The sequence below is a fragment of the Pituophis catenifer genome, unplaced genomic scaffold, assembly GCF_029215685.1.
Source record: "Pituophis catenifer annectens isolate HBS135680 unplaced genomic scaffold, rPitCat1.0.hap2 SCAF_2, whole genome shotgun sequence".
Lineage (NCBI taxonomy): Eukaryota > Metazoa > Chordata > Lepidosauria > Squamata > Colubridae > Pituophis > Pituophis catenifer.
Window position 1 is genome coordinate 140,833,232 of NW_027256882.1, and position 27,064 is coordinate 140,860,295.

Genomic DNA, 27,064 nt, shown 5'->3' on the forward strand with positions numbered 1-27,064 from the left:
AAATCTTAACTTTGGAAAATGATAAAATAATATAATATTACATTATTCTGTCTCTTGCTAACTGCAATTAGCTATCTTTTGAAAGCATTAAATCCAAGTCACCTAACACATTTGCACAATTTTTATCTTTTTCAATTGCCAGCATTATTTAATCAACTGTTTATTTGTTGTTGTTTTTATTCATCTACTTTCCTAATTAACAGATTGCCTAACTAAGAGTATAGAAAGGACTGGTCTTTTGGAGAAACTGGAACTTTTATTGGTATCTTTTAGATTTTTAAAATGCTCCCTTTGCTTAATTCCATTCCATTTTTGGTTATTTTATGTACCAGTATATATTTGTAGTAAGACTATGTAATATGACATGCTGTCTCTATGAGACAGACATTTAATCACATAGTTTTGACCTGTAAAGCTTAGCAGTAGCAGATTATTAAAATGCTTTGGCCCTCTGCAGTGGGCAATGAATCACCCTCACTCTTAAATAACAAGATTCAGTTCAACTGCCTAACTTACTATCTCTTCTACAAGGAACTCAATCAGCATACACAACATTCTTTGTTTTGATCTATCACTGCACCTACAAAACAAGCCAAAAATGTATAACTCAAACAAAATCTATAATTTAATCTAAATTATTACAATTATAGTTTAGTCTAATTTTCCCTCTTCATGCTAACTGGGTTTTCAGCTTGTCCCTAAATACTGAGTCAGAATTGCCCCATTTAGCTTGTTAGATATGGGCGAGGGGGAAGGCATCAGATTCCCCCAAGAGATTAAAAAAGATTGATCCATGGTTTGATAAGATCCAACAGTGGCAGTTGATACTTGTTTTTAAGAGATTTAGAATTAGCATACCATGGCACACGCACAATGGGTTTGTCTGTACAATAAATACAAGGGAGACTTACAAAACTCATTTTCCCAAACTGCAAAAACTATCTGTCACAAATGTTCAGCCATGATGTAATTTCTCAATCCTAACAAATATAGCATGTAGATACAACATTGTGGCTCCCACAGGGGACTGTCTGGGTCTCAGGAGTCAGACTTGTTAGGTCAATCATAGTCAACTCTTCTCATTAGTTCTCAAGAGAAGAGAAAATATATCCTTTTAATCAACATACTAATTTCCCTCCTGACTTCAGTAAATGGGAACCGAGCAAGGCTACTTAGCAGTTGCTAATAAGATATATTTCCGAGAGCTTTGATGGCCAAGAAGAGCCTCAACTAGATAAGTTCAGTTTTTGAAGAAAGTGAGAATCAGCCTTTAACATCCATGCTCTGAAGAACTTCAAACAAGCTTAACAGCCACCCAGAGCTAAAGAGGAAAGCTCTTGGGAACACATCACTTGGGAAAAAATATACTTTCTCAAAGTTACAGATGGCAAATTATTTCCTTGAAACTCCAGTTCAAAGGATCAGACTTTGATCCATTATGTGCTGCTTTTTATTTGTCTGAGACCTGGTTGCTGCCAGTCAGAGTATACAGCAGCAGGTTAGATGGATGCATAGTCTGAGATCTATAATAAAGGCGTTTTTATTTTCGTGTATATGCCGAGACCGGCAATCTAGTACCAGCCTCTGGGCTTTGCTCCATTAAGCCTTGCCAGCATAGACAGTGGCAAAAAAATTACAGACTGTAACTCTGAGCTCTGAATAGAATAACTTTTCCTGTGCATAGAATGCCTTTTTTCCCCTCATCTCTGGAATTCAGAATAACTTTCAGATGAGGTGGTACTGACCCAACAAATTTTCTTTACGTTAAATGGTAATGCCTCCCCTCACTACTGGCTCCTGTATATAATCTGAACTCGAACTCCAGATTTGCATTATACTGTATTGATGTGAGTTTTTAAACAAATGAAATGTGTTTCCTCCACATGTGGGAGGGGGGAGCATTTCCTGAAATTCATTTTAATTCTAGCTTCAAAGATCAGTTCATAAAATGAGGCTCAACTAAATTCTACCCATTTATCAGAAAGGGTTCTCACAATACCTGGTCATCCACTTTGTGAGCAATGAGTGTGGCTCCTTCTTCCAGCTCTGCCATGCTGATTGGCCGAATGCGAAGTGCCACCTAAAATACAAGAAGATGGATGAATGACTGAGGTATCTCACAATTCGTGAAATAGTCAAAGAACAACAGAGAGAAAAATGAGCACCTGCATGGAAGTCCTCAGTCTCCGTGCCCTGGCCATCCAAGGCCGAAAGTGTAAGCAGAATTTCTTCAACTCCCAAGTTCTTCCCTGCCCAGTGTGCCTCACCTGAGTCCGTTTATCACTGCAGAGAGAAAATCATCTGTGTCTCTCTGAGGCCCTGGCAGGTAGCCGCAAACAGACAATGAGAGGCTTTTTCCTTGGGAGGAAAGGAAACACCACCTGGACAGCAGCATTTCTGGAACAACATATCCAGCTACAGCCACATCAGCCTATAAGATTCATCCCATTCAATCTCTAAAGCCTCCAAAGATTTAGTGACTTCAGTTCACTGTTTCCCATACAGACAACAAAGGGGTGAACTCCAAAGCACAACTCCCTTGTCTTATCAGCAGGGCTTTATCTGTTATCCTGAGATGAATTTTAATACAGGATCTGAACCCATGGAAAACATCTTGCTTTCTGTTCCTCATGCTGTTTGAGTAGAAACCAGGAACTTCTGGCCATCATCCAAAATTTGCTGAACCACAACTATTAATTTCGCTATACTATAGAATTGCCATTGGCAATTCTATAGTATCTGTTCAGAGTTGTTCAAAAATTGCAATGAGGGGGCCAGGCAGTTTCCCTTCTCCAAACCTGGAAAGTACATCCCATGGCATTGTTGATTTCAGACAATAAAACTATTTTTTGTGAAGCTAGGTGAAATTTCTATGATGGGTTCATTTTTCAAGAAAGATTTCTTCCTTGTTGTATAATACCTTGGCAGCTCTGAAATGATTCTTTAAGGAGTCTTCTTTCACTTTTGAACTCTATTTCATACACTTTTCTCCACATACACCCATCATAGCAGTCCCAAAGGTGCTTTTTCAAGAAGCAAGTGGACTTTCTGGTTTTCCTTTGAAGACATTTCGCTTCTCATCCAAGAAGCTTCTTCAACTCTTCTGAAGCTTCTTGAATGAGAAGCGAAACGTCTTCAAAGAAAACCAGAAAGTCCAGTTGCCTCTTGAAAAAGCACCTTTGGGACAACCACGACCTAGATGACTGAGAATCTCCATAGACATCCCCCATCATAGCACTGATGACAAAAGTAATCACTTCCAATGCTCCAGTACAATAGCAATAGCACTTAGACTTATATACCACTTCACAGTGCTTTACAGCCCTCTCTAAGCAGTTTACAGAGTCAACATATTGTCCCCAACTATCTGGATCCTCATCTTACTGATCTCGGAAGGATGGAAGGATATAATAGATTTGTATTTCGATGCAATATATTTTCAAAATAGCTTTACAAATGTTGTCCTTGAACTGAATGTTTAATTGCACATTAATGTGCAATATTTATATGCAACTTTCATTAAAAGACAAATGAATGATTTAAATTATGCAACACAGCTTATAAACCATGTTTGAAAAAGCTATACACATCCTCAGCAAGAGATAGCTATTTCCAATTCATTTTTTTTTTTGTACTTTAGTGAGCAATCAAGGCTAACTACACATCCTTTCCATTCATATTTCTACTGGATTCTGCTGCCTCCTCCAACTGCTTTATTTTACATTGGAAGCTCCAGGGAGTGGAAATCTCTTTTACTTTTCTTCATATTGCTCAACTATACTGTATGCACTAAAAATGCAAAACATAATAAACTGTATAAGACAGCAACACTGAATCTGACCAGGAAAGCCCTTTCTTATCTCAGCATCAATTTATAAAGATAAAGTTGTACAATTAACATTGTGCTTATAACATACATTCCATGAACACAGAATTATGAAATTTGAAAGGCCCAGCTAAGGAAAACTTTAAAACAAAGAAGCTGAGCATCACTGACTCCCATTTTCTTTGGCACTAATGACAGAGAGCATTGATTAATCATACAAATCCAAACAACTGTGTCTAGGTAACAAAAGATCATAATATGGAGAAAATGTGAGTATTGTTCTCTTGAGCTGGGCATTATTTGTAGTGCAGTTTGACCACTTCACTCTACAGCATAAGATTTAATGGACTTTTATGTATATTGCTATTTCAATTTATGGGACAGACTACGGCCAGATCCCTCTTGAGATGGGACAGGTCCCTTAAATCCAGAAGAAAGCCTTACAACCATCTACTCTCATATTTCATGTACTTATTAACGAACAAATCAAATAATTTCATTCTGCTGCATTTGGTGGTTTCTTCTTGCCACTAGAACAGAAGAAAACCTATTAAATTTTCCTTTCCAATTTCTAATAGTTCTGCAAGGGCTTTGCACAGTCTCTTTCTCAAGCTATACCAACTTCTTGCTTTTATTGATAATACTGGCTAGGAATCATGGGAAATTGGAGTCTGACTCTTTTGGGTCTCACCCTCCAGGCCCCCCAATTTTTTGCCCTGGTTATTTTTACTGCCCGAAAGAGGCGAGGAAGTCACTTCGACTCACCGTGAGCTGCTGATCCTTGGACTCTCTGGTCTCCTTCATGATGGTAACTAAGTAGCCCAGACAAGGCAGGCTCGGGCAAGCGAAGCTACAGCACGTGTGGATCCCCCGCGCACTGCCAGATTCTCAGGACTCCTGGATCTCGTCGGGCGCGATTTCTGCTCTGAGCTAGATTAAATCTCCCCGCGAAACCAATGACAGGTGTTTGGGCGCCGCCATTCAACGGGTAATGGAGTCCCCCCCCGACCCAATTATATCACCCTCCCTTTGGAGAGACAGCTGGCAAGCGGACGCCCGGGCTGGGTCTCCCATCGGAGAGTTCTGCCGCCGCCGCCACCGCCCTCCATCTGGGACCGGTGTGCAGGGAATCTGCCGGTGGCCGGCCGCCGCCTCTCCTCGCCTGCCTCCTGGTGTTTCGAGTCCCCTGGAGATCTTTCCAAACTGTACACAACAACCGGGTGCGCGGGAGACTTCCTCTGGCTGATTCGGTGGCGCACCATTGGCTGAGTTGGGGTTTGAGCGGCTCTCCATCGCTCTCTGCCGGCCGGCGTAGAAGGAAAGGCCGAGATCGCCTGGCCGAGCCGGGAAAAGTGCGCTCGGTCTCAAAGGCGCGACTTTTGCAGTGCAAGAACCGGAGGCCGGAAGGTTTGACGGCGCCGTCGATAACATAATTACTCTCTTAGCCTGCGCAGGGCGGCGTTATTTCCCCCATAAATCCGGAGGAAGATTCCGGTGAAGGGATGGGATTACCGGTGGGAGCTCTTTAATTTAATTGGCGCGAAAAAGGTGAATGGTTTACTTTCTTTGTTGATTAAAAATAATTTCATTAGGTATGTTTTTCCTTCCATACATTGTTTCTCAAACTTTCTTCGGTTGAATAAACTGAATAAACATTTGGGAATGCAGGGAACATCCAGTGAAGCCAAGAGTCCCCTTTCTAATTTTTTTTTGGTCTTAAGAGCATGTGGGTTCACACTTTTTGGCAAATAAGATGGTTATGGTGGCATATGTGTACACTTCCTCTAATTTAAAGGCTTTTTAAAATAGATTTTGTACCCAAAATGTAATCTAAAAGTATGTTTATATTGTTATTTTGAATTTGAATTATTGTATTGTAGAAAGTTAGCACCCACCCCTTTCCTAGAAGAATGAAATATTTTAGGAAATATTAAAAAAGCAGAATATTATATTTTCCTGGTTGAGAAATGGAGAACCATGTTTTAAAGACAAAGCAGCTCCCACCTTCCTGCCCCACCCTTTGTCAATAGGCTAGAGGCAGAAACTCAATCCTTTGTCAAAGGATCATCACCTGCAACACAATAGGGCCAATCTAACAACAGAAACTAACACAATGGGTCCCATCTAGCAGCAGAAACTCACCACATGGCACCTGGGAAGATTACATCTAAGACCCCCACCCCCAGGAGTCTGACAACCAATCAGGATACTCTTTCGGGGTCCCAAGAAGTTCAAAGCCAGAGAGAGCATAAAACCCGGGGACTCACTGTATCTTGGCCCTTTTCTGTTTAGGAACTCAAACCATGTGATCCTGTCCACCATTAAACCATCTTTCAAAGCAGTCTCCATATTTCCAGTGTCTTTTTCCCCACTTGGAGCTGAACCCAGAAGGATATTTCTTCCTACAGTATGTACCTCTTGGCATAACAACATTATTTCTTAGGACAAATTTGCTGGTCATGAATATTCTTCAACAAAATGTATTGATTAAAAAGGAGCCAGGGGCAAGTGAAATCCTAATTCATTGTATTTCATATTGGTACTTTTTGTAGTGGTTGTGGAATAAGGATGCTATGGAGAAATACTTAACTATATGGTTGATAATGGTTTCACTTGAGAATCCCCGCTCTAGGGGCTTAAGGTATACACACCATATACATAATTTTGATTTTTCCCTTAGCTTGAGATGGGTTGGACAGAGAGATTTGTATTTAGTCTAAAGTCCGCATAGTTTCCATGGCTGAACCTAGGTCTCCCTATCCTAATGCAAGTGGTCCAGTGGGAATCCCCTTAATTTATGCTAATTCAGAGAAAAGAAATTTAAAACAAGAAATGGATACACGAGGAGGCAACATGGCAGTCTGACTTAACATCTGACAGATAACCGTGGTGTAATATAATCTAAGGAGATTCCAGTTCCACCACACAGATGATCACACCTGCCATACTAATAATGAAATTGTGTTGAAACACAAAAGTATTCTGTAGTGTGGTGAGATGTTCCCATTGTATCACACAGCGGACATACAATAGGCACAGTCATCCATTAGTTGGGCTGATCCTCTTTCAAAGCCAAGTCTGGGCACAAGAAACCAGCTGAAAAGATCCAGACATTTCCACTGGCCAGAATAGTCACAGAGGGCTATGCGCAGGGACCAGAGAAAAAGGAAGCTGGTCATTAGGAATTAGGATGGTGCCATCTTTTGGAGGATCATCTGACCTCATGATTGATAGAATGCCCATGAATTATGGCAGATTGCATCCTTAGCTAAGGAGGGAAAATGCTAATTTAGCACTGAAACTGTTGCTTCAGATAATGGGCAGAGGATCAGATGACGGTAACATCGTAAGAAAAAACTTGTTGTAGCAGCATTTTGTGTCATTGGATACAACCATGGAAAGATATGAGAGCTAGGGTGATATAGTTATTCATTTGTAGTAGCATTAGTATTACATCCCTTTTCATATAAAGGGAGCCTAAACTATTTGCAGTACTCAGAAGACTTGTAGAAATCAGATGTCTGCTATAACTCACAATTATGAATAGGTGGAGAAAAGGAGGAAAACAAGGAGGTGTATAACATCAAAGGGCTAAAGAAGGACACATTTCTGCCATTTCTTATGGTCTGTAGAGATTCTCATCCAGGTCATGGTTGTCCCTAGGGTGCTTTTTCAGGAGACAACTGGCCTTTCTTGTTTTTTCTTTTAAAGGTGTCTCACTTCTCATCCAATAAGCTTCTTCAGCTGTAACAGGATAGTGGGGAATGGAAGGATTTATATTCTTTGCACACAGCTGGTAATTTGCATTATCTGTGTCCTCAGGGTGACCTGAGTAGCGCTCCTGGTTCCTGTAGTCTGCAATTTGTCCTCAAAATTCTTTTCAAAAGAAAAAAATAAGGAAGACCAGTTGCCTCGTGAAAAAGCACCTTTGGGACTACAATTTCTTAAATTTGAATAGAGTTATCACTTTTTTCCAAAGTCTGGTGCCTTTTAGAATTGAGTGTCAACAAATATTACTTTCTTGCTCATTATTATCTCTATTTAGGCCCTCGCTTGGTGAATATATGTGCTTATTTTAAAAGTATAAGAGCTTTGTCATTGTAAAACATGCACATAGGTATATGAAATAAACCTGGACCATGAAGGGAACAAGGATATTGATATGATCAGCTAGCAAATGAGTTAGTTCAGAATGGAGAAATTGATATTCTAAAGTAGAACTTTCCAAACAGTGATAGCAAGATTTTGTTTATTTTTAGAAGAAACTTGAGGGAACTCTGATCACTGTGACAGTATCAATCAATGCCAAAGTATCTTTTAGCTATCCTACTACCAACCAATGAAAGAGTCTAATGGCTTGAGTTGACTTGGCTAATTAGCAGTTTGAAGTTGGCCTAAATTTGTCTGGTTTTTTTTTCTGTACCACCATTGGCCTGTTAAGGCAATCTCGTCCAATCTTCTGCCCCTCAAAAATGTGGGATTTATATTACTATGCTGGCAGAGGATGTTGGGAGCAGAATTTCAAGAAGTTATACCACACTGGGGAAGTTTGCCTGAGTGTTTTATAGTGGGGCCACAGATGCCTTTCTGAAGCATCTGATGATAGTCAGGATCTTCCACAATGAAATATCCTTACATATAAAGCAGAGGCCAACAATCCCATATATTGCCAAAGCCAGTAGTGCCCATGGTATTTCTAAATAGTTTCATGCTCACTGGAGCTAACTAATCAAGCATATACTTGAGCTTTTTACAATTCACTCCAATGTCTATGAATGCTTAGGTGAAATTATCCAGGGCAAATGATGTAACGATAAGATATGCCAGTGAAATAAGCATGGAGCAAGTTGTGTGTGGGGGTATCTTTCAGGTTTCACACTGCTGGCTAGGGCTACTGGAAATTGTAGTTCATTCGGAGACTCACAGGTTTCCCTACATTCAGTTACTTGCCTGATAGGTTGAATGGCTGTCACCCCAATGCCTCCACTTTGGGATTTTACACAGTGTTGAATTGCCATTATCATTATTCCTAGGCAGAGTGCTGGTTGGATGTGGTTCTCCTCCCAGTATATTTTATGGGTGGTAGAGTGAGAGATGCTGTCTGTTCAAACATTACTTGTCCTTTGAGAAAAGGGTGTTTTCCTGTCATTCTGGAAACAATAAATATAAGGTACAGATGGCCCAGATGCTTTAATGTGGTAGTGGTGGTGGGAAACTTTTTTAAAAAAAACAGAGTATAGGAAAAGATACTGTGTCTCCCCAAGTACTGTTCATACTGTGATAGATAGTCCTGTGAATGGGTATGTAATGAATTAGCACATTGAGAAAAAGAGAAGATAACCACTGTCTCCCCAACTTCTCATTTTCTGTGGTCAAAACAAAAAGAAATTTTACCCCTTCTTCTTGGAAAAAAAGTGTCTGTAATGCTGAAAATAAAACCTATCTACTCGGAACCATAATAATCTACCAGGACTTTACATGTCAATCTTTCAGCGTAACATTTATAAAGCAACAGATGGGCACGGTATAGATTGCCAAGCTACTCCTCTCCCCATTGCCCTTGTCATTCAGTCCTAGACAAAAGTAGAGATTATCTTTCTCTTCTCATTTTCTGAAGCTGTGCTCTCTTTAAGTAAGTTTAAATACAGTAATAATTAATACAAAGAGAATAATACAAAAATAATAACTAATACAAGCATTTTTCTAACACGGGGAGAAAGATACACAGCTCCACATTTCCAGCTAGCAGAATCCAAAATAAATTTAGGGGGCTCAGGGTGGGGATATGGGCAACTAGCAGCCATTTTGCCTTTCAAAAGCTGTTACTCCACCTGTTGAGAGAATCAACTCTGGAAAGAATAATATGATGTACAATTGGTGGGAATCAGTAAGGGACAAATCAAATTCAAAACATGGCTTGCAGTTACAGTTTAGAGGGCAAGCCCAATTTGCAGACTTCCGGTTTTGATATGATAATAAATTACAGTTTGCCATAAGCCAAGAAGTACATAATGAAGCAGACATAAGGGGAAGCATTAGTCATTAAGGGCCAAGTAATTCTATGACGTGGTTTATATATTACTCTAAACCAATTATGAGATTTGTATGGTTTTATGGTATGGTAGCTGAATATCTCGTGTGAATACAACACTATGGCTTGTAAGCCATGATTTATGGCCTCTTTGCTCTAGTGAATAGACCAATTGTAATCATATTGCTGACTCATATTCAGATTGCTCTTTTCTCCCACCCCACCCCAACTCAGAAATGCTAGTTTATTTTCCTATTTTTTGTAAGTGTATGAATTTGGACTTCATGGGGTGTAGATTCATGTGGATGCTTTCTGATCAATTGACTAATTACAACTTGTTTTTATTTTTTGTCCCTTTCAGATTGAGAATTACAGTATGTTTCCCTGGTAGAGACATTTAAAGCTAAGTTTGCTGGTTCCCATTAAGAGTAAAAGGAGAAGAAAAGAGTTATATGTTATTATTTTTATTGAGTGTACTTTTTACGTAGAAAAAAATAACGAGAGAGAAAATAAAGCACCAAAGGAAATGAAAACTTCATTCAGGCAAGACAACATTCACTCCTCCTCTTCTTCCTTTTCGTCCTATTGGGGGAGAAAAAGAATTATTTTTCCTCCAAATTTTTACTAATCATAATGACCTATCAAAAGGAAATACCATGTTTTGAGTTCTAGATTAGTCACGAACTTTTCTGAATTTTCCATCATAAAAAAACTCACCACAAAAAGAAAATTAGAAGCCAGAAATGTTTTTATCATCTTTTAAGTGATAGTTTCTGAATAAAATTGTTTTAAAATGTGAGCACCAATACACTGAAAAATGAAATACCTGCAGCCAGAGGTGGGTTTCAGCAGGTTCTGACCAGTTCTGGAGAACCAGTAGTGGAAATTTTGAGTAGTTCGAAGAACCGGTAGTAAAAATTCTGACTAGTCCCGCCCCCATCTATTCTCTGCCTCCCAAGTCCCAGCTGATCAGGAGGAAATGGGGATTTTGCAGTAACCTTCCCCTGAATTGGGGTGGGAATGGAGAATTTTTAGTATCCTTCCCCTGCCACGCCCACCAAGCCATGCCACGCCCACCAAGCCACACCCACAGAACCGGTAGTAAAAATTTTTGAAACCCACCACTGTCTGCAGCCTTAGTTAATACTATCTTTGATGTTGTATAGATGGATCCACCTGACTAGCTGAATATGCTGCTCACACTTGAATGACTACTGGGGCTATATTAATAGGCAGAATGGAAACAATACTAAGTATAGGTAATCCTTGACTTACAACCATTCGTTTAGTGACTGTTTGGAGTTACAACGGCACCAAAAAATGTGACTTATTTTTTTCGCATGACTGTTGCAACATCCCCATGGTCACATGATCAAAATTCAGGTGCTTGTAGCTAGCATGTATTTATGATAGTTGTGCTGTCCCAGGGTTATGTGATCGCCATTTGTAACTTTCCCAACTGGCTTTGAACAAGCAAGGTCAATGGGGGAAATTAGATTCACTTAATGACCGAACAAGTCACTTAACAACTATAGTGTTTCAATTGTGTCAAAAAAGGTTGTAAAATGGGGCAAAACTCACTTAACAACTGTCTTGCTGAGCAACAGAAACGTTGGGCTTAATTGTGGTCGTAAGTTGAGGACTACCTGTAAGGCAATTTATGCCAAATTTCCAGGAATGAGCGAATAAGAGGGCATTCTCATCTAGTGTAAGGGTTAAGTTATTGGGTCTGAACTGTACACACCAACCTATACATGTAGTATATGTATCTATGTGCACATGTAGCCATATAAGCTTGTATATACACATCTGAATGGGGCAGACATATCAATTTTGTAAAATTAAACAGCACTATTTTCCTCCCACCTGCTCACATGCTTAGGAAAATTCAACAAAACCTAATCCCTCCTCTTGCCTTGAGAAATCCTGGTCCTGCCTATTAACACAAAACTTTAAGAAGTGTCACCCCTACTACCAAACGGTTGTCTCCTGTACCAATAAAGGAGAATTTTTGTAGCTCAGAGTGTGAAATGAGGGGTCCTTGGTGCTCTCTGAGCTTGTTTATTTTCTTGCAGATCTTTCATTACCCAAACTAGGTAACATCATCAGTGCTGGTTGTCTCCTGTGTTCTAGATATCCATCAACTGATACGAATCTGCATCCTAATTAGAGTGATACATAGTATGTTGATTCTACTTGAAGTAGTTTTTATTATTTGGTTAGTCAGCCTATCTTCTAAAATTATGTAGTTATTTTATGTAGTTATTTTTTTAGAAAGAGCCACAGCTTAGTCATACTCCACTTTGTATCAAGGCTGCAGCTGTGGAGATGCTCAATAGTATTAAGTATCTGGGGGTGTAGATAACTAACAATCTGACTTGATCCCTTCATACGTTAATCTTTAGTGAAGCGTGCAAACCAGCGTTAGCATTTCCTGTGTCGGATGAGGAGAACAAATCTTTCTCCTCCTGTTCTGGCCACTTTTTACAGAGGCACGATTGAGAAAGTTTTAACAATCTGCATCATTGTTTGGTTTGGTGGCAGCAGTGCCTCAGATAGAAAGTCCATACAGAGAGTGGTAAGGACAGCTGAGAAGAATACAGGAAGCTCGCTTCCCGTTGTTCAGGATACTGCTTATAAGTGCTACGTGCTCAGAGCTCAAAGCTTTGTTAGAGACTCCACATACCCACTTCATGGTTTCTGTTCTTCCCTCTGGGAGGAGGTTTTGAAGTATTTCTAGCAGGACTATTAGATTCTGTAACAGTTTTGTTCCCTATGCCATCCGTCTTGAAAATTTGCAGGTTTTTTGTTTTGCAATGCATATGTATACATTCAAACTAGACTGACCTTTCTCTGTGTCATATATGTATGTGTATGTGGGTATATGCATAATGGTTATCCTTTGAGAGGTGAATGCAATGAAATTTCATTTTAAGGTATGCTGATTAGTGTATATTTAAAGTAACAATGAAGTATTCTATTCTATTTCTGTTTCTATTTCTATTTCTATTCTATTCTCATTCTGGAGATTTGAAATATCATGAACAGAATCTATAATCTGCCTCAACATAGTGCCCTTCAGAAGTTTTGGAGTGATCTCCAGCAAAGGTTCTCAGTTATTGGAAGACTGATTCATCACAAAATGTGGAAAAGGATACCAACCTTAGGAAGAATTACTTCACTGTCATCATCTTCAAACTCCCGCTCCTAAAACATAAAGAATTTTCAATAGATGAAGTAACATGAAACTGATCCATACATCATTCTTCAAATCCTGCACTTTGTTACCTCTGAGCTCCCAGGAACCTCACTGCCTACAGGAGTACCTTCACCCACATGAACTTGCTCAAATTTTAAGACTGCAGTTCCTCCTGTTTGATCCCCAGTTAAATTAGACCTGTTTGGTGAGACCTAAAGAACACATCACCCAGATTGCAGAACTAATTCTTTGGGAAATCCAGCCAATCCATTATTTGATGCTTTTAAACAGGCATAGATTAAATAAAACAAAAGATGCCAAGCATAAACAAATGAACAAAGAAATAATTGAATATAAAGTATTTCCAGTTTTGCTGAGAGAGATGAAATTTTAGCTGATATATATTGATGCTTTTTATAAACTTTACAAATCCTTTGACACTGAGGGACCATCTTTTCTCATATGAACAGCTGCCAAAATCATCATTGTAAGCCATTCATCTTTGCAGCACAGGAGGGTGGCTACTGGAAACCTGGTATTTTTTTTCCTGAGTGCATCCTGATTTTAGCATTCTTTCCAAAGGGAGATTTGTTTGATGGTATCATGCTATATTTTGCTAACGGACAAAATACATCCTGTTCTTCTGAGCTTTAAAGTGATTTATTGTGTGATTTTAATTACATAATGATTTAATAATAATAATTTAATAATTTATAAATATGTATGTCTCCCAACTCCCAATTACAACAATCAAAGAAAATTAAAAAAAAAAAGATGGCAACTGCGATGAAGCAATAGATTACATGGATTATATCTCTCCTACCGTTCTTGCTGTTGGTTTGATTTCTGTTCTATTATTAATTTTAGATTGTTGCACAAATCTAAATTGTTTGATTTTATGATTTTTCTTACTTATTTTAACTTTAATTTTCATACAACTGCTCACTATTAAATTTCTCTGTTTCTTCATGCCCAAGATGTTATTTTTATTACTGTTTTAACCACTTGCTCGTTAATAGGAGAAATAAGTGGAAATGCTTAGAGGTTGGATATGGATCTTTAAGAGGAATGAATGATCCCCTAGAAAATACCAACATTCTAGGCTGCAATCCTGCAGAGTTAGGTTATTCCTCTGATGCAGAGGAATGCTCTGACACAATCTACAGGTAGTCCTTGATTTACAACTGAGCGTGGAATTAGGGTCATAAGTTGTGCTGATCAGCAAGCCATCATGTGATTGACCTGATTTTTGATCATTGAGTATATCACCATGGCCATTAAATGAATACTGTGATCATTAAGCAAATGCCACAGTCATTAAGCAAATCCATTGTCTCCAATGAGTGGGTTTTTTTGTCAGAAACTGGAAATAAATGCTGGGTTTTGGCAAAAAGAACCCTATAGTAAATCGTGGTCACATGATTGTGGGATGCTGCAAATAGCCATAAATGTAGGCTGGTTGCTGGGTGCCCAAAATGCAGTCACATAATAGTGGGGGAACTTTGTCTCTGGGTTGTAAGTACTTTATTTTTGGGTCCGTTGTAACTTCAAATGGTTTTTAAGAAACCAATTATAAGTCGAGGACCTTACACAAATTCTCATCTTTCCTCATGAAAATAATTAAATAGTTGTTATAACTATGACTATTTTTAGAGTTCTACCTTTTGCTTTGCAAAAATGCTCCTGTATCGTACAGTAATCTACAGCAGAGGTGTCAAACTCAAGGCCTGGGGGCCAGATCTGGCTCGCTGGGTGCTTAGATCTGGCCTGCGGGGCCACCCTGGAAACAGCAAAGGACCAGCCCACTGTGCCTCTGCCAGTGAAAATGGAGCTCAGCCCGAGCTCTGTTTTTGCTGGCAGAGGGTTGCAGGAGGCTGTTGCAGCTGAAAATGGAGCTCATGAGGACTGCAGGAGGCCCTCCCTAGCTCTGTTTTCACTGGTAGAGAGTTGTAGGAAGCCATCACAGCCAAAAACGGAGGTCGAAAGCCGTTTTTGCTGGCAGAGCGCACACGCCACCACAGGCACCCCTGAAACAAGTGACGTCGAGCTGGCCATGCTCCCCCGCCCCCCCCAAGGTCAAACACAACCCTGATACAGCCCTCAATGAAATCGAGTTTGACACCCCTGATCTACAGTATTGGGAAATTGCCTTTCCCATCTTTATTCTGAGATGGGATTAAATACATTATAAGTACCACCCAACAAATATTTTTGTAAGACTCTCCATCCTTTTTTGGTGTTTTGTTTTGTACTCATTACATTTGCCACTCAGAAAGGCCTCCTTTCCCCACAGCCCACCGAGCTTCCTGTTACCAGTTGCATAGTTACCTTTTCCACTTTTGATTTGGCTTGAGCTCGCTCGCGGCGCCGAAGTTCTCCTTCAATTATCTCAAAGAACTCTCTATGCACTCGTTTCATAACTTCCTGTGGCTTTTCTTCCTCAACATCTTCTTTGGCCTCTTCATCCTTGCCTTCCAGCTTGGTTTTCTCCTTGAGACGCATTTCACGGTGGCGTGCCTCCAGAATCTTCTCTCGCTTCGTCTCCCGCTCAAACATCTGAGATGCACATTGTTATGGGTGAAAGGCATTCAACTAAGTTCTGCTCATAGTTATTGTGATAGCAACACTCTTCTATTCTACAGGGTACCAATAACAGGTAGATAGTGGGAAAATTGCCTGTCACAATAATATATTACTGAATGTTTGTATTCTACCAGCAGCAGCACTCTATTGATGGAAGGGATCTGCTGTTCACTTACTGGCTCATAAAGCAATAATTTGATGAAACTGATGAACTGTTGCTTGTATACAGTGGCTTAGCTCTTTTGACGGACAGAATTAACAGATTACCTTGGCTGGTTTATATCAGTGAAAGTAAAGGCTTCCTCAGGCTGAACTTTGATACCTGATAGCCACATAGCCTTTTTTTTCCCCTTGGGAGCAAGATGGAAATGTTTGTTTCACTTCCAAATATTAATCAGCTCTGACTGGTTAGCTTTTTTTTTTTTTTTTGAGATCCAGTCCAGATTTGCTTGGAACTATCATATGTTGTGGCATTTATGCTAACAAGAATACTAAAAAAAAAAAAAAAAAAAAGGATATAGAGAACAAAGATGGAAAACTAGAATTCAACCCAGAGAAGGAACAATCTCACTTCAGTTCTGAGAGGTTTGCTTGCCTGGCACTTTGCCCATTTGTGACAATCAGGAGATACTCACTGCTGAGGCCAGGTTCTTCTCATTCCGTTGCAAAGTACAGAGGCCAGAAGAAAATTCCAGAAGCGTTACTGTGCCCAGCTTGGATCCACAGCCAATAAAACGCCCATTATCCTGCAAACGCAGACTGAAGAGAGGCTCATCGCAGACCTGGTGGAGGAAGACCAATTCAGGAGACAAAAAAATATATCCATGTCAACTCTTTCGCATGTTTAAGACAACATGTAAATTTACCATAAAATATATGTAATCCTCCTAGAAGGAGCCATTTAGGCCATTGAGATCAACTTCCTATTCAGTGAAGGAATCCTAATTAAAGTTATCCAGTCTCTGTTTGGAGATATCCAGTGAGGGATAATTCACCACCTCCTTAGGTAACTGACTAGACATTCAGCAAGAATTTGACTTTCTGTTAACTGTAGACTGCAGTGTACTGAGTACTAGAGTGCAATTGCAACCTGTTTTGAAGATCTCGGATCCTATTCTAATTCAATTGTCAAACAAAAGGGGTTTCCCTCCCCATATATTTCTTCTATAAAGTTGATTTTTATATTGTCTTTCAATAGTAAGATGACCGGCATATACACTTAATAAATAAAATAAAAATAAGGGGAAAAAAACCAGATTTATAAATTGGCATTTCTGTTTCAGCAGTGATTATTATTCTTTGCAAACAGTCTTACATGGAAACTTTAAAGCACTTATTAAAATATGTATTGGGGCTAGTTTCTGTTATGATGCACACTGGGCTGCAAAATTTCTAGGATCCAATTTCGCTGGGACCTGAAGTTTAGTCTTTCGAGCTTTGGCACTTGTACTGGAGCCCATCTTCAGAGTGTGAAAGTTTGGAAGACTACACCTTGAGTCCTGGTGACTGACCAAGATAGGACCTGCAACATTATCCTGGGACACATATATTTGCCTTCATTCGTGCAAAATTTCGCCTCAATGAAAGAGGCAAATTGTGTGATTGACATGCCAGTACAGCAGCATCAAAACAATTGTAGTGGGTATGAATCAGAGGTGGGTTTCAGCAGGTTCTGACCAGTTCTGGAGAACTGGTAGTGGAAATTTCGAGTAGTTTGGAGAACTGGTAGTAAAAATTCTGACTGGCCCCACCCCCATCTAGTCTCTGCCTCCCAAGTCCCAGCTGATCGGGAGGAAATGGGGATTTTGCAGTAATCTTCCCCTAGAGGGGGGACAGAATGGAGATTTTACAGTATCCTTCCCCTGGAATGGGTGGGGAATGGAGATTTTACAATATCCTTCCCTTGCCATGCCCACCAAGCCACGCCCACCAAACCATGCCACGCCCACAGAACCGGTAGTAAAAAAAATTGAAACCCACTACTGGTATGAATCCCTACAGAGCCAGCAAAGTGACCTCAGTAATATGAGTTGATACATCAAATCAGAGAAAGCTTGTAATTAATGTAACTTAAGAGAGAAGATCTTACAACAAAAAGATCGGGATACAGAAACCCATGGGGCAAGGCATGCGTGGTTGTTTTCCATGTCCTTAAATTACCTTCAGGTGGAGTGTGGGATCATTTTGTTTGAAAAGGAAGTCCCAAACATCAAGGGTCCCATCCATCTTAGTAGTGAAGAAGACAGCTGGTCGAGTTGTGCTCCAACACCCATCTGTGAGATAAGCCATATGGTATCTGCCGAAAACATATTGTTTATTTTTTTTCTGTGCTAGTCTCCCTATGAAGATTCTACTTTGAAAGATGGCCTAGAAATACTCTAAATAAGTAAATGTTTATTCTCTTCTATTACAAAGGATTCATTTAAGATAGCTGCAATTTGTAAGTCCTTTTATACAAAGTACATGAATCCTACTTGTAAATGTTGAGGTCTGAACTTGAAGTACCTGCATATTGTCCTTGACTTAGAACAGTTCATTTAGTGACCATTTGAAGTTACAAAGGCACTGAAAAAAGTGACTTATGACCATTTCTCACACTTAATGACCATTGCAGGATCCCCATGGTCACATAATCAAAATTCAGACACTTGACAATTTACTCATGATTTTTGCAGTGTCTCAAGATTTATATGATCACCTTTTGTGACAGTCTGACAAGCAAAGTCATTGGGGAAGCCAGATTCACTTAACAACTGTGGCAAGGAAGGTCGTAAAATGGGGCAAAATTCACTTAACAAATGTCTCGCTTAGCAACAGAAATTTTGGATTCAATTGTGGTCGTAAATCGAGCATTTCCTGAACTAAATACTTTTATAGACATTTATTTCCAATATTTATAGTCCTCCTTAATCCTAAGAGACCCTGTGGTAATGGCAAGATAAAATATATAGTGTAAAAATTAAAAGGGTAAAATTTGTAACAAAAGTCAACTATCAGCCAAAACGCACATTTAAACAAGAAGGTTTAAACTTGTTTATAAAAAGCATTCAGGTTTGGGTGTCATCTGCTTTCCCAGGAGAAAAGAGGAAGATATTCTATTCATTCATCCTTTCATCTAACCAACCATACATGGTATGTGCATATGTGCATCATCTATGTGTGTGGATATGACAAAAGTGAGAAAAAGAATGAGGCAGAACATGCTAAATAACAATCAACCAATAAATTCTGTAATACCAAGTGGGGGTAGGGGGGAGTGAGGTTTGGATTAAAGGTCAAACCATTACTGCCGTCATAGTTCTTCTTATTTGGAAGTGTTGAAATGTATATAAAACAATAGCCTTCCCTGTGTTTTCAGCAAACAAAAGCATTTCTGATCAAATAGTTGTAAAAGTTCTTAATCCAAAGCATTTCAATTTCTGTAAGACGCGTTTCAATTCATGAACTCAACAAAATGGTTAGCTTTGATTTGGAAGGAAGGCCTTCCCCCCACCCCCCCTCAGCCTGTACTTCTGGTTTCTAAACAGAGGATTAAAAAATGGTTGCCATAGGGATTAGGCTTCAGTCAACCTATGAGACAATGGACCAGTGTGAAGAAGTTACAAAGTTGGAGACTTCTGATGGCTCTGAGCCCAGAATGTACTCTGATAAAAAAATTAGGATTATATGACTACTGCCCAGACAAAAGGGAAGTTGTTTTGGGACAGTGAAAAAAAAAAAGCAATATGATTTTTTTTCCCTCCCAACCTACCATCTGCTAACACAGGACCTTCTTCTTTTTAGTTACTGTAATACAGGATGAGGGGTGGGAGTAATGAAAAAGCAGAATGTATCAGAAATAGAAAGAAATTAGGAAATGTGAGACATAGAAATTATCTCTTCTTTACCAGCTCTTTTCTCACTCCAATTAATGTGTTAATTATTTTTGCAGATTTCACTTTGTTATTGTAACACATGCTTGTGATTTTTAACTTAAAGAAGCATTTCTTTATTTAAATCTAACTTGGCAGATAGAATCCATCTAAGTTTAATTGCTGGTCTCACTGTTCCGTTTCCTACCCATGAAGAATTTTCAAGTGAAACTCAAAATTGGCTATTTTTTTAAAAATAGTTTCTTCATTTGCTACATGGATTAAGATGGATACTTTGCTTTGAACCTCCACGTAATGCCTCTGGAATATGCCTTCTTCCCTTTAAATAGGAATGTATGTAAAGCAAAGTTATGCCATCAGTGGCTAAGACACTGAGTTTGATGACCTTCAAGGTCCCTTCCAACTCTGTTATTGTTACTGTAACTGACTTAGAAACCCCAAAGGATGGAGAACTAATGGATGGAGGTGGCTGCATTACTACGGACATGCTCCATTTGTTATTCCCGTTTAACTGTTTTTATAGTTTTTAAATGCTTTTAATACTTATTGATGATAATTATTTTAGATATTTATTGTTTTAGCTTTGTTGTATGCTGCCCAGGGTCACTTGGACGTGAAATGGGCAGCTCTATACATTAGATAAATAAATAAAATGTAAGAACTACTTCACTTTGCTCTTCAGTGCAAGCAGTTCCCCACTTTACTTTTCATTTAATATCACATTACATTTTATATGAAATGCATTCACATATGAAGATGCTAATAACACCTTTGTGATTAAAAAAATGTATCATTGCATATGTTTTTGAGAATGAATTTCAATCCATTTTATCAGATGGGCTGGGATCCACAAAAACCTATGCAGTAATAAAATGTTAAGACCTCTTTGATATTCTTATAGAAAGTATGTGAAACAAATATTTTACCTGCCTTTTGTTTTCTGTTATCAGTATTATTGGCAGGGTCTAGGAAGAGGGCCTTTTATGCTGCTGCCCCTCCATTGTGGAATACCTTGCCCTCAGAGGAGAGGAAAGCCCTCAATTTCTTGGCCTTCTGCAAAGGGGTCAAAACTTGGCTGTGTAGTCTTGCGTGGGGGACACAGGGGCCCACACAACCATGGGACTGGTTGGCCCTACGAGAATACCTCCCCCCACAATTCACCTATATTCTAATCCCCTATCTTGAAATTCTTCATCTTTTAATTTTTTAAAAATGTTTTATAATTTTTTTAAAAAATAATCCTAAATTATTCTGATTGTAATGTATAATTTTACTGATTAAATTGTACTCTGTGCATCCAGAGCCCTTCTCCTAGGAAGATAGGCGGTTAAAAAATATGAACTATAAATAAATTAAATTAAAAATAATGGCTTTGCAGAGTTACCTACTTAGTCCACATGATGCATGATTCTTTGCTCTCTTCCGACCAAATGCGTGCTGTCCAATCTCCAACAGTCATAAAGTTCTTGGGGTAGAAAGGATTTCTTGACAGAGAATAGATGGGGCCATGGTGGCCACTGAACGTGCAGACAATTTTTTCAGCAGGTGTCTTTGCCTTGCGGTTACAAGAAATTACAATCCCTTGCTCTGTTCCCACCATGAATTTGGTTGGCTGTGGAAGGCCAATGAAAAGTTACAAATTACTTACATGTTTGGAACTTATATTTGCTTGACAAACAAAACTTCCTAAAAAGGAACAATCTATCCATCTAGTCTGCTCGCCAGTGATGCATATGGAGAAGAAAGACAGGGATAGTATTATTTTCAGAAACAGTGCTGCAGAATTTATTAACAAAGTCTAGACATGGCATTCATAATATTCAAAATGACTTATGATTTTATTTTAGCTGGTCATCATGTGGTGTACGAACAGGATGTACACATAATTAGCACCTGCGTTTATGTTATGTTCTCACCTGCATTGGCCACAATATTTTGATACCTTCACAACAGGGTACAGCAATAACCATTTAATATGAAAGACAAGCTCTGTGATATTGAAAATACAAGTTCAAAGAATAATATGAAATAAAGTTCATACTTTGGAAGCAAACATGATTCGAGAAATTATGTCTGTTACCCTAAATAGGCATCTTATAATTCTCCAGCAAAGCATGGATTGTGTGTGTATTAATATTTTTTTCAATGCAGGGGAAAATAAACCTGCTTCTTTTATGAACTTTGTATGAACTTACTTTATTTCAAAGCTCTGATGTTAGATCTGGAGCCTGTATGTGTGCTCATCCGTGTGTGTGTGTGTGTGTGTGTGTGTGTGTGTGTGTGTGTGTGTATTTGACAGAGAGAAAGAGAGAGAAAATAAGACCACAAGTGTGATGGACAGCGATGTCCTTATCAATTTAGCCACCCTACTGTTTCTTAGAAAACTACATTCACCTTGATTAGGGACTTGCTTGACCATGTAACAAAAAAGAAAAATGATGTTTATCGAGACCTGTTCCTACTGGCTATAGCGATAAGGCCACAGCAATTAGCTCCCTGGTAAATTATCACTGGTCTCCCTCCCCACACCTCAAGTAGCAGTCTCTTTGGAATGAGATTTAACATGGTGTTTAAAAAGTGTGTTTGTCAACATGGAAATGAGCAATACGTTGCCAGTTGGATTTGCAGGATAAAGAATTCCACTGGTACCCACTGTGCAATTTTCAACCTTCATCTGCAGACTTCAAAAAGGGAAGTTAGATAATGTGATGGTATACAGGCATGTTTGAACAGAAGGCCCTCTGGAGTATGAGCTGAGTTTTCAGTTATAATAAATATTTCTATGCACATTTTTTTTTTTGAAAGAGGAAGGCAGTTATGCACTAATGTCCACTCATTCGGTCAAGGTTCTTCAGTACTTGTCAACTCTCCCAATAAAGCCCTAACAACTTGACACCGTGGCTGTCAAGATATACTACAAAATATTCATAACCATGCCATTAAAATAAATTGTAGGTCTAACTGCATGTTTTTAAATTGATATTTCATTCATTCTCCATATTACCTGAACACTTTTGCTGCTATGGGTTTCATCTCCAAAAGGCATTTCCCTCTTTTATACAGGTAGACTTTGACTTACAAGCATTGGTTTACAAAGTTACAGCAGCACTGAAAAAAGTGACTTACAACTGGTCCTCGCACTTAAGACTGTGGCAGGATGTCCACAGTATGTGATTAAAAATTAGGATGTTTGGCGACTGGCATGTATTTATAATGGTTGTCGTGTCCTGGGTTTATTATAGTTTATGTATTATATTTCTAGAAGAAAGGAAAACAGCACAACATTTCTGAATTACAGAATTACAGGTAGTCCTCAACTTACAATGATGATTGAGCCCAAAATTTAGGTTGCTAATTGAGAAATTTGCTGGGCGAGTTTTGCCCCATTTTACAACTTTTCTTGCCACATTTGTTAAGCGAATCGCTGCAGTTGTTAAATTAGTAACATGGTTGTTAAGTGAATCTGGTTTCCCCATTGAATTTTCTTCTCAGGAGGCTGCAAAAGGTGATCATATGATTCCGGGACACTGCAACCGTCATAAATGTGAGTCGGTTGTCAAGCATCCGAATGTAAATCGGTGATCATGGGGATGCTGTAATGGTCATAAGTGTGAAAAATGGTCATAAGTCACTTTTTTCGGTGCCATTGTAACTTTGAGTGGCCACTAGGTGAATTGTTGCAAGTCAAGGACCAGCTGTACAATTTTTCTCTCTGTATGGGAAGAATGCTCTGTTTAGTTCTTGATAGGAAATTATTCCAGATTTTAAGATCCATTATTTCATGCATTTTTTTTTTACTTAATAGGTATTGTAATTAAAAAAGTCAAAAAAGGAATAAAAAACAATACTAATAAAATGACAAGATTAAAAAATATTAAAATTTATAACAATGATATATAAAAAAACCAATATAAGCAATGAGATATTGATGGATAATCAAAATTTCACATAACCGGCTATTATATCATACTGCTAATATATTCTAATACATTCTTTAAAACCTTAAAATATTATAAGATATTTCATAGTTCATTTATAGTCAAAACATTTTTCTATTGAGCTTTAAGATATTAGTACACATATTGCTATCCTTAGTTTCTGATGCTGTAAACAAAAAACTTGTGGGAAGGACAGGGCCTGAGAGTAGGGGGTAAAATCCAGCAGGTTCTGGAGAACTGGTAGCGGAAATTTTGAGTAGTTTGGGGAACCGGCAAATACCACCTCTGACTGGCCCCAGAGTGGGATGGGAATGGAGATTTTGCAGTATCCTTCCCCTACCAGGCCCACCAAGCCACACCACACCATGCCCACCAAGCCACACCCACAGAACTGGTAGTAAAAAAATTTGCATTTCACCACTGCCTGAGAGGTTGTGGATTGAGTAAAGACTGGACCATACAAATGCTTAGATTTACTGGAAGTCAAGGGTGCTAGAAGACAGAATCTTGCAGGATCTGAATAAAATAAAGTTGAGATGAGGCCTGAATTGGAGATTTATTTAAATGAACTTGCAAAGTCTATGTCTAAAACAGAGATTGCTGTAAAGACTCCATATCGTGTTTCTGTCTACTGAGCAGCAAGTTCAGAGCAATGTATCATAAATAAAAGCATGTGGTTTATATTCATGTCAGGATTTGGGACATAATATTTAATCAGAGAAATATATATTTTGAAGTCTGAAGATAACATATCTGCCTTTCTTTATAATTAAAATGAGCAAGTGAAATATATTTTAATTTATAATACCTCCATCTGACCATGGATGAATACTATATTTGCTACAATATATTGGACTATACAATACTAACAGACAGAAAAAAATATTAAGAGGAATTTATATTGCTGTTGCTAAATTATGTTTAATGGTGTGTTAACACTGTGAAATTACCTTTTTCATATTGTTTTGTAGGACTCCAATACAGTGTTATTTTAATAGAACATTAAAAATGCAAGTATAATTTTATCTTCCTTCAATAACTTTGAAAGCCTTAGCTTTGCAATATTTCTCTCATAAGCAATCCATACCAGTTCACTGGTGCATTGTTCTATCATGCCCTTATGTTATTTTTAGTTGTATCACAGTCTGAACAAGGGAAATTGAATGAGGAGGGTTTGGAAACCAAAGATAAACCAAACTAGATTGCAATGCTTCTTTTGATTAATCTTGCTTTGCAAGATTACACAATATTCTTTATTGAGTACCTGCTATTCTTTATTATGAACACAATATTCCTTATTACAAAATCATGATTTTCCATGACCAGTTTATATAATTTTAGTTTCTTTTGATGCCATCTTAATTCAATTTTTTTTCAAAGGAAAAAAGAATAGAGCTTTCATTATTGCAATTTCACTCAAGAACGATATATATATATATCTTTCCTGTTCTAGTCATCTACGCTTTTACTACGAACTAGGAATTATGATGGATGTTCTACTGGCATCCAAAACCTAAGAACAGAACCAATGAAAGATTTTAGAGGAAACATAGAGAATATCCAATAAATACTTACCATTGTTGGCTCAAATTCCAATGCAATGGCTCCTAAAGCATTTTCTAGGTTGCCTTTTCTACTGATATCCATAACAAGTGTCTCAGTGGGCTCAGATAGTTTACGAATGTCCCACCACAAAACCTGGCCAAAGAGAAATGCATGTTAATTGCTATTAGATTTTTTAAATTGCCCCATGTTTATGTGGATAGTTTAAATTGAGTCAGCAACAATGTGATTGCATGAGAATTGTTTGCTATCCTGTACCTATTTATTGATCTACTCAATTTTATCATCCGGAACTAGGTTGGAAGCTGAAATTATTGTAGCCTATTGCTTTTAAGGTTGGTTTAATTATTTTCTACATGACTATCATCATAGATACACTTTAATTCACATTTTCAGCAGTCTAAACTTTAAGGAATATCAACTGTATAAAACTATGTTCTAAAATGTCCAACGTGGCTTATACCACAATTATTCTAAAGTATTTTATGTGCTTAACAATTACCCTAGTTTTTACTTTAAATCTAAATTCTGCTATTACTCTCCCAACTCAGAGCTTTATATGAAAATTTAATGTTCCATAGCTGAATAAATCTGTGATGGATAAAGACACAGAAACTTTATTTACTGCTCTTGGTGTGTACAAATCAGCTAGATTCTCCTAGATACTGGTATTGTGGGTAACTTATCAAACTATCATCAAATACTGGGATCAAATTATTAACAAATGCCATTTGTCACTGAGTTAGCCAAGACTATGTAATGAATAATAAGTGCACAAGCTATTTTTAAAACAACAGAGCAAAGAGTCAAACCATTGCAAACCAAAGTGGTTCTTATTTCTCTGAGCTCTGGAACCATTGTTGCACCTACTTTCTGATGCAAAGACTACCAATTACATTATAGGTAATTGTGACAAGCCACATGATCTATGCCTAGCTTTCTTCATTGTAACCTGTCCGTCAGTGGAGCCTGAGAAGCAATCGGTTCCTGTTTTTGACTGCAGCCAGATAGCATTATACACAGGATCTCGATGACTAAGCTCAACTGCAGTCAATTCCACGGGTAATGATCCTTTCCGGGTGTCCCAGTAAGCTGAGGGATAATGAAAGACAATTGAGAAACATTTAGAAACATTAGTGTTTCATTTTTATTTATTCATTGCAATTATTTTTAAATAAAAATAATTGAAAATGGCTTACAAGTAATACAAACAATTGCAGCTAAAATTGCAGTAAATAATACAGTAAATAATAATAGCACTTAGACGTATATACCGCTTCACAGTGCTTTACAGCCCCTCTCTAAGTGGTTTACAGAGTCAGCCTTTTGCACCCAACAATCTGGGTCCTCATTTTACCGACCTTGGAAGGATGGAAGGCTGAGTCAACCTTGAGCCAGTGAGAATCGAACTCCTGGCAGTGAGCAGTGAGTTAGCTTGCGGTATTGCATTCTAAGCACTGTGCCACCCTGATTCCTCAAAGAAAGAAAAATCCTGGAAGTGTCCTCTTCACACAGCTTTGGTTGGAAATAGCCTGATGGATCAGTAGCAGTGATGATGGCATGAAGAGCTCAGCTGAGCAGACTCCAGGAATGATCTTTACCTTTCTTCTCTACTACCCACTCTCAATCCTGTTATTTATTTCTTAAATTTATATGCCACCCATCTCGCCAAGAGGCGACTTGAGGTGGCTTGGAACCAAGTAAAACAAGCTAAAACAGTAAATATTAAAATAATAAATATCAATGTTAAAATTTATTTTAAATTAACAAAGATGGCAAAGAAGAGAGGAGGGTGTAAAGAAAGCAGTATTAAATCTGCCTCTCAGCTATCTTCCCTTAAAAATCATGTTAATACAAGTTTATTGCATCTGATTATTTCAAAATAACTATGTCAAAATATGGAATGAAGTTAAAAAATCATATGTCAAGATGGGACAAATACAGTTGTCACTGTTGGAGAGAATTTATGTGATCAAGGTGAAGATTTTACCTAGAATGTTACTTTTGTTTCAGACAATACTTGTTTTGATAACTGATGTACCATTTAACCAA

At 38.3% G+C, this 27,064-nt stretch overlaps 1 protein-coding gene across 2 annotated transcripts in view; it reads right to left on the reverse strand.

The window, feature by feature from the left end:
- Nucleotides 1-27,064, reverse strand: part of LOC139310548 (kinesin-like protein KIF19) — a 70,282-nt gene that overhangs the window by 36,031 nt on the left and 7,187 nt on the right. Inside the window, exons 6-13 of one of the 2 annotated variants that reach the window (XM_070934725.1) lie at nucleotides 25,965-26,104; nucleotides 25,025-25,147; nucleotides 20,900-21,123; nucleotides 17,800-17,935; nucleotides 16,275-16,421; nucleotides 15,385-15,612; nucleotides 13,020-13,064; nucleotides 2,000-2,080 (exon numbers count right to left, since the gene is read on the reverse strand). In XM_070934725.1, coding sequence (XP_070790826.1) covers nucleotides 2,000-2,080; nucleotides 13,020-13,064; nucleotides 15,385-15,612; nucleotides 16,275-16,421; nucleotides 17,800-17,935; nucleotides 20,900-21,123; nucleotides 25,025-25,147; nucleotides 25,965-26,104 — 1,124 coding nt within the window. Of the gene's footprint in view, nucleotides 1-1,999; nucleotides 2,081-4,591; nucleotides 4,631-13,019; nucleotides 13,065-15,384; nucleotides 15,613-16,274; nucleotides 16,422-17,799; nucleotides 17,936-20,899; nucleotides 21,124-25,024; nucleotides 25,148-25,964; nucleotides 26,105-27,064 lie in introns of those variants that run through there. The other variant, XM_070934726.1, reaches the window with a different exon arrangement.